This window comes from Oryctolagus cuniculus, chromosome 1 (genome assembly GCF_964237555.1).
Source record: "Oryctolagus cuniculus chromosome 1, mOryCun1.1, whole genome shotgun sequence".
In the NCBI taxonomy this organism is placed as follows: domain Eukaryota; kingdom Metazoa; phylum Chordata; class Mammalia; order Lagomorpha; family Leporidae; genus Oryctolagus; species Oryctolagus cuniculus.
Genome location: NC_091432.1, coordinates 144,825,044 through 144,838,264, shown reverse-complemented (window position 1 = coordinate 144,838,264; position 13,221 = coordinate 144,825,044). Strand labels below are relative to the sequence as shown.

Here is a 13,221-nt window from a genome sequence, read left to right as displayed (position 1 = left end):
CTTAGAAATGAAGAATTCAATATGGTAAATAAACAATATGGTAGAAAGCCTTAACAACAAGCTCAGGTGAGGCAAAAGAAAGAATATCTAAACTAGAAGATTAATCTTTGGAAATATCTTAGAAAAAAAAAGAGAAAATTTGAAAAACTAAAAACAGTGATCAGGATCTATGAGATACCATCACTAACCAAATACATGTGTCTTAAGATTTCCTAAAGTTATGGAAAAAAGGAATGGCCTAGAAAACTTTTTCAGTGAAATAGAAAAAAAATTCCCCTACTTATAGAAATATATAGACATCCAAATAGAGGAAACACATAGAACTCCAAATAGGCACGATCAGAAAAGATCAGCACCAATACACGTTCCCTCAAACTTTCCAAAATAAAACATAAAGACCCAAAAATCTGCAAAAGAGAAATGCCATATTACCAACTATATTATCAATAGTGTGTGCTGGTTGCTCCTCTTCCAGGCCAGCTCTCTGCTATGGCCTGGGAGTGCAGTGGAGGATGGCCCAAGTGCTTGGGCCCTGCACCCGCATGGGAGACCAGGATAAGCACCTGGCTCCTAGCTTCAGATCAACGCGGTGCGCCGGCCACAGCACGCTGGCCGCAACGGCCATTGGAGAATGAACCAACAGAAAAAGGAAGACCTCTCTCTCTGTCTCTCTCTCTCATTGTCCACTCTGACTGTCAAAAAAAAAAAAAAAGTAGAGCAAAAATTAAATGCTGAGGATTTCTGTAAATTCTTTGTTTTCTGTAGTAGATTGCCATTTATACTCACAACATGTGTGTACTGATAATCCTCTCCCACACTAATGAGTGGCTTTTCCCCTGGTTTGGTCTGGAATCTGCTTTATTCTCACCCTGTCTCTATACTACAGTGTCTATTTAAGTGTTTACAGCTGGTGATGGAGCGAACCAAGGCCTTCGGCAAACAGGCAATCAACCAAATACTATTACAGGAATGTGCTCAGCTTCCCACCCAGGAGACAGCAGCTTAAGACATCGCCCCATGGCAGCGCAGAGTGCCTCATTGCTCCACGTCAGCAGGGGTGGCTCTGAAGATGGATCGTCATCCCTCTGCACCTCTTGGACTTCTGGGACTGATGTGGTGGGCTGTGAGCCACTCTGGGAAAGAATGCTGCTTTTACACCCATCACTCGGGCCTAATAAAATATAACATGGCTGGCTAAAGTCAGGGAGGGGCTGGCAAAACAAAAAAGAGAACGGGAGGTCTCTCAGGGGTAGTTCGAGTCTTGGTTCAGTTCTTCTCCATGGCAAGCCACCCTAATATCAGGACTCATAGGGCCCCTTGTTCTCCTAATTTTAATTTTAACCTTCAGCCCTTACATTGTTAACAAACTTGTACAGTTTATAAAACAAAAATTGGGCACCGTTCAATTAATAATCCAACGGTCCCAATATAAACCCTTAAATGTTTGTAAAACCTATAAAATGTCAGTCTAAAACCCCTGATTGGGTTTTCCAAACATGTACAAAAACAAGGGGGGAATGAAGAGCCAAAGTGACTCCATTTTAAAACAATAAAAAAAGCAGCCTCCATTTCCCATAGCAGACCCGGGTCCTTGGGAAAGCAGGCATTCAGGCATTCTGGAGGTATCAAAGCTTACCAGGGACAGCTAGCTCGGTAGACCAAGGACAGCACAGTAGAGACTGCTGAACAAAGTAACTCCCTGTACCCAAAGCTTCCGTGCTGTCTGTAACTTTTTTCCTGCTGATGTAGCCCTTTTTTTCCTTTAAGAGACCGGGGCCTCACTCCTTCCTCCGCTGCACGGATTGGTTGGATGGGGTCCCTGTCGCAGTTTGTATTCCCGAATAAACATTGCTTTTGCAGTTCGGTGTGATCTACTCTCTGGGAGTCTCTGCGGGTATCTAATGATCTGGGCGCAACAGTGACCAACAAATGTCCCCTTCTGTCATTAGTGTCCAAGAGATACCTAGCATGTGCACAGATCAATGGAAGAGTGAATAGATGATGGATTGAGTGGAAAGATGGAGCAATGGAAGAGAGGTAGATGGATGGTTGGATGGATGAAGATTCGGTGGGCAGATGCATGGATGAAAGGATGGGTGAGTGGATAGTTGGTAGTTAGGCTGGATGTATTATAGGTGGGGAGATTGATGGCTGAGTCACGGAGAGATTCCTGAAAGATCAGATGCACGGGTAAATGGAAGCTTAGTGATTGAATGGGGTTGTGAAGGACAGTAGGTGTCAGTGGTTGGCTGTGTGAATGTGGGTAGGTGGGTGGATAAAGAAATGGAGGAAAGTAATGTATGGTGTTTGTAATGTAGAGGTAATGTAATGTAAGATTGTAATGAAGAAAGTTGTGGGGAGCAGCCCGGACTGGACTGAGTTGCTGGAATTAGGACTTATTCTATGCATCTGCTCTCCCATAATATGGCGCTGGGAGAGAAGTAAACAGCTTCCGCACAGCTGCCTCCAGTTCAACCAATAAACTGTAGGACTTGCTCCTGATTGGAGAGCAGCATACTCGGCGTGTGGGCAGCCGAGTTGGGATTGGCGGAGGAGGACTATAAAGGAGGAGAGAGACGGCATGCACCAGGAACATCTAAGGGGAACATCTAGCTGAAGGAACACCTGTGCAGCCCCCGAGAAGAGCCGGCCGGCGGTGTGCCGCTCCCCTGCGGAAGTGGGGAATGTGGCCAGGGGGAACTGCCCTTCCACGGAGGTGGAAGGGATAGTAGCCAACCCGGGAAGAACCAGCAGCAAACCCGGGGAGGGCCGAGCAGACGAAAGAACAGCGCAGGGTCCTGTGTCGTTCCTCCACGAAGAGGGGGAGCGACAAAAGTATTATATGGAAAGTGAATAGGGTGATTTATGAAAGGGTGAGCAGGTCAGTGAATGGTTGCTAAGCCCCAAGTGTTGGTGGGATTTGCCTCTTGGTGGCATAGAACAGGTGTGGTCTGTTGTCCATAGAAGTGAAATGAATTGGATGAGAAGTTGGAAGTATTTGGGAAAATGGAGAGGAACTTCAAGGATAATAGGAGATCAAGGCAGTTTTCAATGCTCAGATATTATGAGAAAAGCCCTGTGAGAGGGATCTTGGTGAATAGTCAGGCAGCGGGAGAATTCAGAAGAGAGTACATCAGGGTGACTTGACTAAGCCACAGCACACATTACTGACCTCCTGCTTTATTTATTTTTTTTGCAATGTGTCTTTTACCACCCTCCAATCTCCAGTAAGGTCAGGTGAGTCTCATTGAGAACCAGTTCTGCAAGTTATTATATGGGCAGAGAACAGACAAAATCTCTGTATATCGAGATACGGTCTGTGAGGAGAACTTCTCGAAAGAAGAGTCCATCTGCCCTGTGAGTAAGGCCCTGTCTGGTGGCGCTTGTCTGTTGTGGGCTCCATTCCTCATCAGTCTCCCCAAAGTAACCCCTTTCCTGGCCCAGCCCAACATGAGGGCATCTGCAAGAAGCAGCCTAAGCCAGCACCGTGGCTCAATAGGCTAATCCTCCACCTTGCGGCGCCGGCACACCAGGTTCTAGTCCCGGTTGGGGCGCTGGATTCTGTCCCGGTTGCCCCCCTTCCAGGCCAGCTCTCTGCTGTGGCCAGGGAGTGCAGTGGAGGATGGCCCAAGTGCTTGGGCCCTGCACCCCATGGGAGACCAGGAGAAGCACCTGGCTCCTGGCTTCGGATCAGCGCGGTGCGCTGGCAGCAGCGTGCTGGCCGCGGCGGCCATTGGAGGATGAACCAATGGCAAAAGGAAGACCTTTCTCTCTGTCTCTCTCTCTCACTGTCCACTCTGCCTGTCCAAAAAAAAAAAAAAAAGCAGCCTAAATCAATGCACATTTTCATTGCATATTTTAATTTCCTAATTGAAGTATGACATAACTACACAAGAGTGTGTAATTCATAAGTCATTAGTTTGATACCCTCCCTACACTCCCAAAACATGTTACCAGCACCCCCAAAAGTCCCACTTCATGCCCGGTTCTTGTCACCTTCACTTTTAAGCACCTTAGATTCTTAGTTTATATTAATAGAATTACAGCTAGCACTCTTTTGTGTATTAATTTTATATATGTGAGACCCATACATGCTGTAACACATAGTTAAGGTATTTTCATTCTCATTGCCATATAGTGTGCTGCCATGAGAACTGAATTTTATTATCAATTCTGTGCTGGGGAGGTATTTGCGTAGTTTCCACCTGGAGATATCTGAGTAGGAGAGCTGTGCACATCTTTTATTTCTCTTCGTAGCAGAGATGAACACTCTGTCTTTCATGGTACATGTCCTAGAAACTCACGACTAGCATTGCAGGATAGAAAGGGGTGTGGTCACCTTCCTCCCAAGTTAGCAAACAGCCTGCATGAGAGGTTGTATCCTCACCAACACTCATTCTGATCATTTTGCTAGTGTGGTGGTTTATGATTTTTATTTGCATTTTCCTGATGACTGTATTTTCATATGTTATTGTCATTGGAGATCTGTGAAGTTTCTGTTCTAGTTTTTTTGTTTGTTTGTTTGTTTTTTTTTTTTTTTTTTACAGACAGAGTGGACAGAGAGAGAGACAGAGAGAAAGGTCTTCCTTTGCCGTTGGTTCACCCTCCAATGGCCGGCGCACCGCGCTGATCCGATGGCAGGAGCCAGGTGCTTCTCCTGGTCTCCCATGGGGTGCAGGGCCCAAGTACTTGGGCCATCCTCCACTGCACTCCCTGGCCACAGCAGAGAGCTGGCCTGGAAGAGGGGCAACCGGAACAGAATCTGGCGCCCTGACTGGGACTAGAACCTGGTGTGCCGGCGCCGCAAGGTGGAGGATTAGCCTAGTGAGCTGCGGTGCCAGCCTGTTCTAGTTTTTTTTTTTTTTAAGATTTTGTTTTTCTGTTATGTTGCCTGACTTTTTCTTGTAGTAACTCTTTGTATATTCTGGATATAAGTTTTTTTCTGGATATAAGTATTCTGGATATAAGTATTTTTATATTCTGGATATAAGTTCCCTGTTTTACATAAGGACTGGGTCCTATCTTATAGGTATAAAAACTGAGCTGTAAAACTGTACAGTATAGGTGTAAAAACAGAGGTGTAAAAGCAGAGACAGAAAGTGAGTAGGTGAAAGTGAGTGATACAACCTGGGCCCAGCCATTCCAGTCACTACAGCATCCTCCATGTGGCCGAGTCTCCTGAGCAGGCCTCTGTGGGCTAAACTGTTCCATACATGGCGGCATGGAGTGGAGAGGAAATTGTTAGGACCATAAAGCCGCAGACAGTATTCCACCACATGGGCCTGCTGTGTGGCCAGCTACTCCTGGTCTTTTATCTTCTGAGCAGGAGTTGTCCTCTATAATGGAGGATTCTGAAGCCTCCCTCATGTGGTTGTTGAAAGGATGGTGCATTGGGTGGATTAACATCCCCCAACTTTTTTTCTTCCTGGGAACCTCTGAGTTTGACCTTAGTTGGAAATGGGGTCTTTATAGATGTACTTCATTAAGAATCTCAGGATGAAAACACCTTTTGGGTAGACCCTAAATCCAATGACTGATGTCCATATGAGAAGAGAGGCCAGTTTCAGACATTTGATGAGTGGTTACGAGCCTACTTGTGTTGCCACAGCCATGTTAGGGTGCCTGTGTTTGATTTTAATTCCAGCTACTTGCTCCTATGTACCCAGGGACACAGCAGTGATGGCTCAGGTAGCTGGGCCCACACCACTCAAGTGGGAGATTTGGATTCAGTTCCCAACTCTACCTTTATCTGGCCCATCCCTGCCTTTCAAGAGCTTTAGGCAAGTGGACTTAGAGATGGAAGATCTTTCAGTCATTCTTTGTCTCTGTCTCTCTCCAACTCTCAAATAAATAAAAAGGAAGGTATTAAAAAGAAAAGCATCCATGGAGACACATAGGGGTAAGAAATTCCCATGGAGACAGAGGCAGAGGCTGGAGTGATACAGTCAGAAGCCACGAAACACCAACAGCTACCAGAAGTAAGCAGAGGTGAGGAATTCCTCCTGCAGCCTTTTTAAGGTGGAGTGACCTTGATAACACCTTGATTTTTGACTTCTGGCTTCCAGAATCACGAGAATCAGTTTCTCCTATTTCCAAATTGACTACTTAATGACAACTTATTATAGCAAGCTTTTATAACTGAATACATTTAGCTAAATCATACCACTAGCAAACGATGGATTGAAATCTAGAACCTGGTGTTTGCTGTCCCCACTCTGAACACTGAGACACCCTGGCAGTGGGAAGGGTCCATTGGCAATTTAGTTTTTATAAAAAGCTGAAGTCACACTTGCAGAGAGAGGTAGAAACACAGAGAGAGGGCCTTTCACCTACACATTCACTCCCCATATGGCCACTACATCCAGGACTGGGCCAGGCTGAAGCCAGGAGCCAGGAACATCATCAGGGTCTCCCATCTGGGTGGCAGGGGCCCAAATGCTTGGGCAACACTCCACTGCTTTTACCTGTCTCATTAGCAGGGGGTTGGATGGGAAGTAGAGTAGTGTCGCTCCCCCTCTTCGTGGAGGAACGACACAGGACCCTGCGTTGTTCTTTCGTCTGCTCGGCCCTCCCCGGGTTTGCTGCTGGTTCTTCCCGGGTTGGCTACCGACCCTTCCACCTCCGTGGAAGGGCGGTTCCCCCTAGCCACTTTCCCCACTTCCGCGGGGGAGCGGCACACCGCCGGCCGGCTCTCTCGGGGGCTGCTCAGGTGTTCCCCTTAGATGTTCCTGGTGCATGTTGTCTCTCTCCTCCTTTATAGTCCTCTTCCACCAATCCCAACTCTGCTACCCACACGCCGAGTACGCTGCTCTCCTCCAATCAGGAGCAGGTCCTGCTGCTTATTGGTTGAACTGGAGGCAGCTGTGTAGAAGCTGTTTCTCCCTTCTCAGCGCCATATTGTGGGAGAGCAGATGCATAGAATAAGTCTTAATTCGAGTAACTTAGTCTAGTCCGAGTTGCTCCCAGTTGCTCCCCACACACCGTCATGGACCCACAACCCTCCCCTCCTGTTGTTCCTTCCCTATGCCAGGGCACTGCTGAGCTGGACTCCTGAGAGTCCAGGCAAACACCCCTGCCCCTCCTCCTTCTTTACCCCATCCGTCACCACTGCCTGTCTCTGAGAACCCTCAGGATTCCTCCCCTGCCTGACCTGGTCCCCACCTCCTCTCCAGGGCTCCCTTCTCTGCCCTAAATTGCACCCCGCCCTACCCAGAGTGCCAAACAGCTCTGAGGAGAGACGTGCTGTGGGGTGACTCAGTGCTCACACTGTGGGCCAGGAGAGGCCTGGCTGCAGTCTGTAATCGGTCATCTGCCTGCACTGTGACCTTAGCCACGTTTCCTCACCTGGAAATGGGCTTGCTTCCAGCCTCCACGTCTTAAGGTTCCTACAGAAAAGTAAGCACATTGCTTAACAAGTGTTGGTGCTCCAGTTCCAGATCTTGTCCATCTCCCTGTGTCTGAGCTGCACTTGTTCTTAGTGCCTGTCTCAGACCTGCCCCTGCATAGGGTCCTAAGAAGTGGGACTTTACCCTCTTGGAGCTCCCCAAGGGCCTGGAGACTGCTGGGGTCCTTTGGTGCTTCCCCCACCAGCTCAAAATCCAGGATGATGTTGGGGACCCCATAGCTCATAGCATTCATTGCATGGCCTGGAGCAGACAGCACCCACTGTTCAGGTGAGGCCTGCTGCCGCCTTCTCAGGCTGGGTGGTGGCACAGTGAGAGGAAGGTGGGGGAAGGACACTCACTGTGGGAGCCCAAGAAGGGAATAACAGGACAGCACAGGCACAGCACTGTCCTCAGGAGGACCCTGATGTGAATTCCCCAGACACAGTATCCAGTCAGCACCACCTGGGAGCCCAGCGGCTGACACTGAGTGACTAATAGACCTGGAGGGCCAGAGTCCAGGTGTGGGCCACCTGGTTCCCAGTGAGCCCCTCGTGCACATTCTGCTCCCGCCTTTCCAGCTTCTCCGGGTTGCAGCACACCCTGGCCAGTGACCTATTCCTGCATCCTCAAAGTGCATCCAGCCAACCTCTGCTTCTGTCCTCACCTTCCTCCTGCCTCTGACCCCTGCTGCCCCATCCCCTTAGAAGGACATTAGGGATGGTACCTGAGTACTCCAGGGTCCTCTACCCTCTCAGGTCCCCCAGCTCCATCCCATGTGCAAAGTCTTTCTGCACATGAAGTCACTTAGTCCCAGGTCCCAGGGATGAGGACGAGGACACCCGGAGGCCATCGAGTTGTGATCGCACCAAGTCCCCCTTTCCTCTCCCCGTCAATAGCTTCTTACCTTTTCTTCTTTGCTGGCGTCTTTTTGGTCCTATCTCTACCTGGTGCCTGCCAACTTGGCACCCTGTGCTAGCACCAGGCTGGCTCTGTTAACTGCCTGTGGCCTCCTGTGACACCCTAGGTCCTGACACAGCCGTCCTCACCTTGTTTGTACAAGCTGCACCCTCCCCCAGTGGGTTGAGGAAGTGTGGTTCTGGAGCCCCTAGTTTGCTACCTTCCCAAAGTCTGGGGACTGGTGAAACAGGCCAGTGTGGGTCTGGTCTGCTGGCACTGCGTCTACCCCAGCATCTTCCCAGGGTCTCCTGCTCAGTGGGCTGGGTTGACAGAATCACGAGGCCCACCCTTCCCCAGACCCAGCATCTGCTCCATCCTACACCAGCCTGTTGTTCACCTGGACCCCACACAGCCCTCAGAACTGTGCTTACCTGGCTTCTGCTGCCATTTATCCTCAGGGCCTCCCAGAAAGCCTTGACGTGACCTGTGGGCATTCAGCGCCTTTCATCCCGTGTCCCAGTGTCCTTGCCTGACACTTCTCCTTGGCTCTTCTGCCCACCCTCAAACTAGGTGTGGCAGAGGCAGAGGAAAGCAATGACCCACCCTGCTCCTCTGCTGATCTCTCATGCTCTCCATGCCCGCCCTTCCCTTGGGGTCACCATACAGTTCCCTTGTTCAGAAAGGAGACCTTGCAGGAGGACTCTCAAGTGTGGGATCCCAGGAGAAGAGCAGGTGTGTAGGGGGACACTAAGGGGCACCGTCAGGGGAGAAGGCTGATTCTGCCTCTCACAGAACGTGCCTGCTACGGGGGCACCCAGGCCTGCGGAAGGAGTGAGACGTCCTACTCAGGACCCACAGTGCAGAGGATCCAGGGCTTTCCCGAGTAGAGAAGCAGCACGGCTGGGGTTTTAAAGGGAAGACTGAACTGCAGTGGACCTCAGGGAGGGAAAGCCTGGGGCGTAGCTGACTGAGCATGGCTGCGTCCAGAAGCAGGACGTGAGGAAAGGGGTCCTGGCCTGTGACTGCAGGATGAGAGATGGACGTAGGGGCTGGGGTGGTTACCTGAGTGTTACCTCAGCAGCCTGCTCAAGCTCTTGGTGCGTGGATAAGAGGGAGATCCTGTCCTGCTTCTGACAGGGACGGCCATGTGACAACTGTGAAATGTGAAGAGACCATCAGCCCTGCTTACAAAAGCCTACCATCCACAGCAGCTCTTACGCGAGTCTTGTCTTTGGAGGTTTTACCAGCACCTAACTGACTTGTGGACAAGAAATGCCCAGCTCCAGCACGCTCTTGCATTTCTTCCACACCATGGGTTGTGATGAGGGCTACTCAGAGGTCATGTGAAGGTCACAGGATAGTAGCCCAGGTTCAGTAAAATCACAGGGTTATAGAATGCCTCCCCTCCAACACCTCCCCACCTCATCAATAGGGCTCCTATTGTATAATAACAAATTACAGCAGAAGATACCGCATGAATTGAAACCAGCCCCAGGCCATTGCCAGTTTGGGGAGTGATACAGCACATAGGAGTATTTTCTCCCTCTCCTTTTCCCCCTCCCTCTACTTCTCCCTTCCCCTTGTACCTTTCAAATAAAATGAAAAAAGTTTTTTTCTAAAAAAAGAATATCAATCCCCTTCAGCTGTTCCAAAGAAGTGACGAGGAGGGAACACTCATAACTCATGATGTGAGGGTAGCATTATTATTATTACTATTTACCGAAGTTCGTTCGTTCTTCCTTCCTTCCTTCCTTCCTTCCTTCCTTCCTTCCTTCCTTCCTTTCTTTATTTGAAGGCAGAGTTACAGAGAGGCAAAGGCAGAGACAGAGGTCTTCCATCTGCTGAATCACTCCCCAAATGGCCACAATGACTGGAGCTGGCCTGATACAAAGCTAAGAGCCTGGAGCTTCTTCTGGGTCTCCCATGTGGGTGCAGGGGCCCAAGAACTTGGGCCATCTTCCACTGCTTTCCCAGGCCATAGCAGAGCGCTAGATTGGAAGTGGAGCAGCCGGGACTCCAACCGGCGCCCATATGGAATGCTGGTGCTGCAGGTGGCAGGCAGCTTTACCCGCTATGCCACTGTGCGGCCCGAAACATTCTCTCGATATCACAACCAAAGCAGCAGTAATTGAAGAAAATGAGAACCTTTGGACACTGCAGGAAGGGGTGTTGGCATCAGAGAGGTGGAATTTGTCCTTCGGGAGACTGAGATGGGGAGGGATGAGAGCCAGCCCAGGTCAGCCTTAGTCATGAATGTTTGTCTGAAGTTAATGAGAGGCTTGCACACAAGGCACCTGTGCTGGTGTCAGGGAACAGAGCTTAGTTAGTGGGGTTTGAAGTCCTTCACAGGGCCGTGCTGGTCTGGGGACACTGCAGAGCCTGTCTAGGGTAGGAGTCATGTCCTGAGAGCCCCTGTGGGGCCGCCCAGATTCTTTCCTCCCAGCCCAGGATGCCTTCACAGAAACTGCAGGGCCTGCGAAGGCCTCAGCTGCCCCTCGTGTGTCCCAGGAGCCAGCCCTTCTCTTGTCTGCAGGAGACCTGTCAGCCACTGCCTGTGGTCGACTGATGAGCAGACTCGTGCTGGCCCGCCCTTTTCCCGGCTCCTGGGACAGGATGGGGCACCTGTTAGGACCAGTGAGGGCCACCCCCCAGTGCTGCCCAGGGCACAGAGCCGTCCAGGACCTCCTGCAGTGCTGAGGCCCCCTGTGGAGCAGTCCCCCCTGGTGACTGACAAAGCACAGCCCTTGGCTTTGGCGGCCATCAGTGCTGCTCAGTTTGTCGGCCTCCATTTCCCCAGATTCCGCAGCCTCTTATCCCAAAGCCAGCGCTTTCCACCTCCCCAGACCCACACTGAGGAGGGACCAGGCCTGCCAGGAGCCTGCTTCAGGGGAGCAGAAAGGAGCCCCCTGGGGAGGGTGCCCTCTCCAGGCTCAGTTCTCGAACTCTGCTCCTGAGTCTCTTTCTAAGGTGGTACTCAAATTTCTTACGAAGCTCACTGCTCAGAGGGTAATCTCCAGGAATGATGGAGATTGGAACATGGATTTTGGAGGACTGGCTCACCAATGAAAAGTTGGGAGGTGGAGGACAAAGGCATTCCTGGGATGTTTGGACCATAGAGGGTAAACCCCACAAACATTCCTGTTCTTTCTGTAACACATTGTATTCTAGCTGATGAAGGTCAGATTGCATGAGACACTATGCCTCATTATGGGGTCTATGGAAGCACACTCCACAGATCCTACACTGGAAATCGGGAGATGTTGGTAGCATTGGGGGATTGGAGATGGAAGGTTGGACTGAGACTGTGCCAGAGTAGCATGTTGTGACTGTGATTGGGAGACAGTTTTAGTTGAGGATTGAGATTGGATCTCAGGCAAGATCAGAGGTTGGAAATTGGAAAGTCCTAAAGATACTTGAGATGTGGAAGCTTTGGAGATGCCATTAAAGATGACCCAAGTTGAGGGACAGTCATCTGAATGATGGATAATTGAGCACAAGGACTCACTGTGCAAAGATGGAAGACCCCAAAAGTATTTGATGCATTTTTCTGCTAATTGATTCTCAGAGGTCCTAGGAGATGGAGGCTGCTGGTTCATTTGCAGCTCCTCTGGTTTGCCTTTGCTGTTTCCAAAATAAAGGGAGACTGCTGAGTCATGCTTATCAGCATCTGATTCTAGCATTGGCTCCAAAGTATATGGTCGGTGGTCTGGACTGACTGCTGACTCATGCTTATCAGTGTCTGGCCCCAACATTTTCTCTGAAGCATTTAACTGGTATACTGGCCTGTCTGCTGAGTCATGGTTATCAGCAACTGGCCTTAACATTTTCTCTGAAGTATATAGTTGGAGGTCTGACCTGACTTCTGTGTCAGGCTTATCAGCATCTGACTCTAGATTTTCTCTGAAGTATCTAGTTGGTATTCTGCCATGATTGCAGAGTCATGCTTATCAGCATCTGACTCTAACTTTGGCTCTGATATATACAGTTGGTGGTCTGGACTGACTGCTGACTCATGTATATCAGCACTTGACTCTACCATTTTCTCTGAAGTACTCAGCTGGTAGTCTGAACTAAGTTGTTTTAGAAATGGTTCCATTTTATTTTCCCTTTCCGTCCAGATCAGGAAATCACCCCTCTTTCTTACTTGTTTCTCCAAGAGTGCCAGATTGTCATGGCTGAGTAACAAGAAATTAGTGGGTTCTCCAAGGTTGGATGCACATTCTGTGCAAGAGGTCTCAGAAGATTGGCCATCAACAAGCTCATGCTTGATACTATCTTGTTCTGCATTGGAAGAGGACAAGGCTTTGGCATCCTTGACCAGGGCCTGCTGCCAGGGTGATTCTGGCATTGAATGGTCAATTTCACTGACTGTTGGAATATCAGTTGACAACCCACCAAGGCTATTCATTACAGAGTAATCTCTGGATGGAGATCCTGATCTGATCTGAGTATGATGTGATGTGGGAGGGCAAATAGCAACAGGTTGGGGTGGGAAAGGGTCCACTGGGAGTTTTGAAGCCAAGGGAGGAATAGGCTCTGATGGTCCTGAGTCAGCTGGTGGTTCAGGGGACAGGAAATCAGGTAAAGAAGCCACATGGTTAAGTGAGACAGTAGAAGGAGCAGGTGGAGATGGCACAAGCAAAGGGGCTGAATTTTGGCCTCTTGGATGAGTTTTTGAATGGGCAGATGTCACAGTGAATGAAGTCTCTTTTGTAGCCACTCTGTTACACACCGTACAGTGAGGGTCTGGACAAAGCAGGTGATGGAAACTGGTGATATCTTGATGTTGGCTCTTCGGTCTACAGGAAACAGGAAGAAAAAGCTGCAGTCAAGACCAGAACATGGAAAGGAGGTTCTGCCGGCCTAGTGGGGATAGGGATAGCCCAAGCCTACTGTTCCCATCACCTCACATTTGTGATGTCACACTAACTCTGTAGCC

The 13,221-nt window shown here is 49.6% G+C and overlaps 1 protein-coding gene across 1 annotated transcript in view; it reads right to left on the bottom strand.

The window, feature by feature from the left end:
• Positions 1 to 13,221, bottom strand: part of LOC100341232 (spermatogenesis-associated protein 31D4) — a 75,460-nt gene that overhangs the window by 49,235 nt on the left and 13,004 nt on the right. Inside the window, exons 4-7 of the mRNA XM_070061144.1 lie at positions 13,015 to 13,081; positions 9,345 to 9,436; positions 8,714 to 8,766; positions 7,345 to 7,385 (exon numbers count right to left, since the gene is read on the bottom strand). Of these exons, the coding sequence (XP_069917245.1) occupies positions 7,345 to 7,385; positions 8,714 to 8,766; positions 9,345 to 9,436; positions 13,015 to 13,081 (253 nt within the window). The remainder of the gene's footprint in view (positions 1 to 7,344; positions 7,386 to 8,713; positions 8,767 to 9,344; positions 9,437 to 13,014; positions 13,082 to 13,221) is intronic.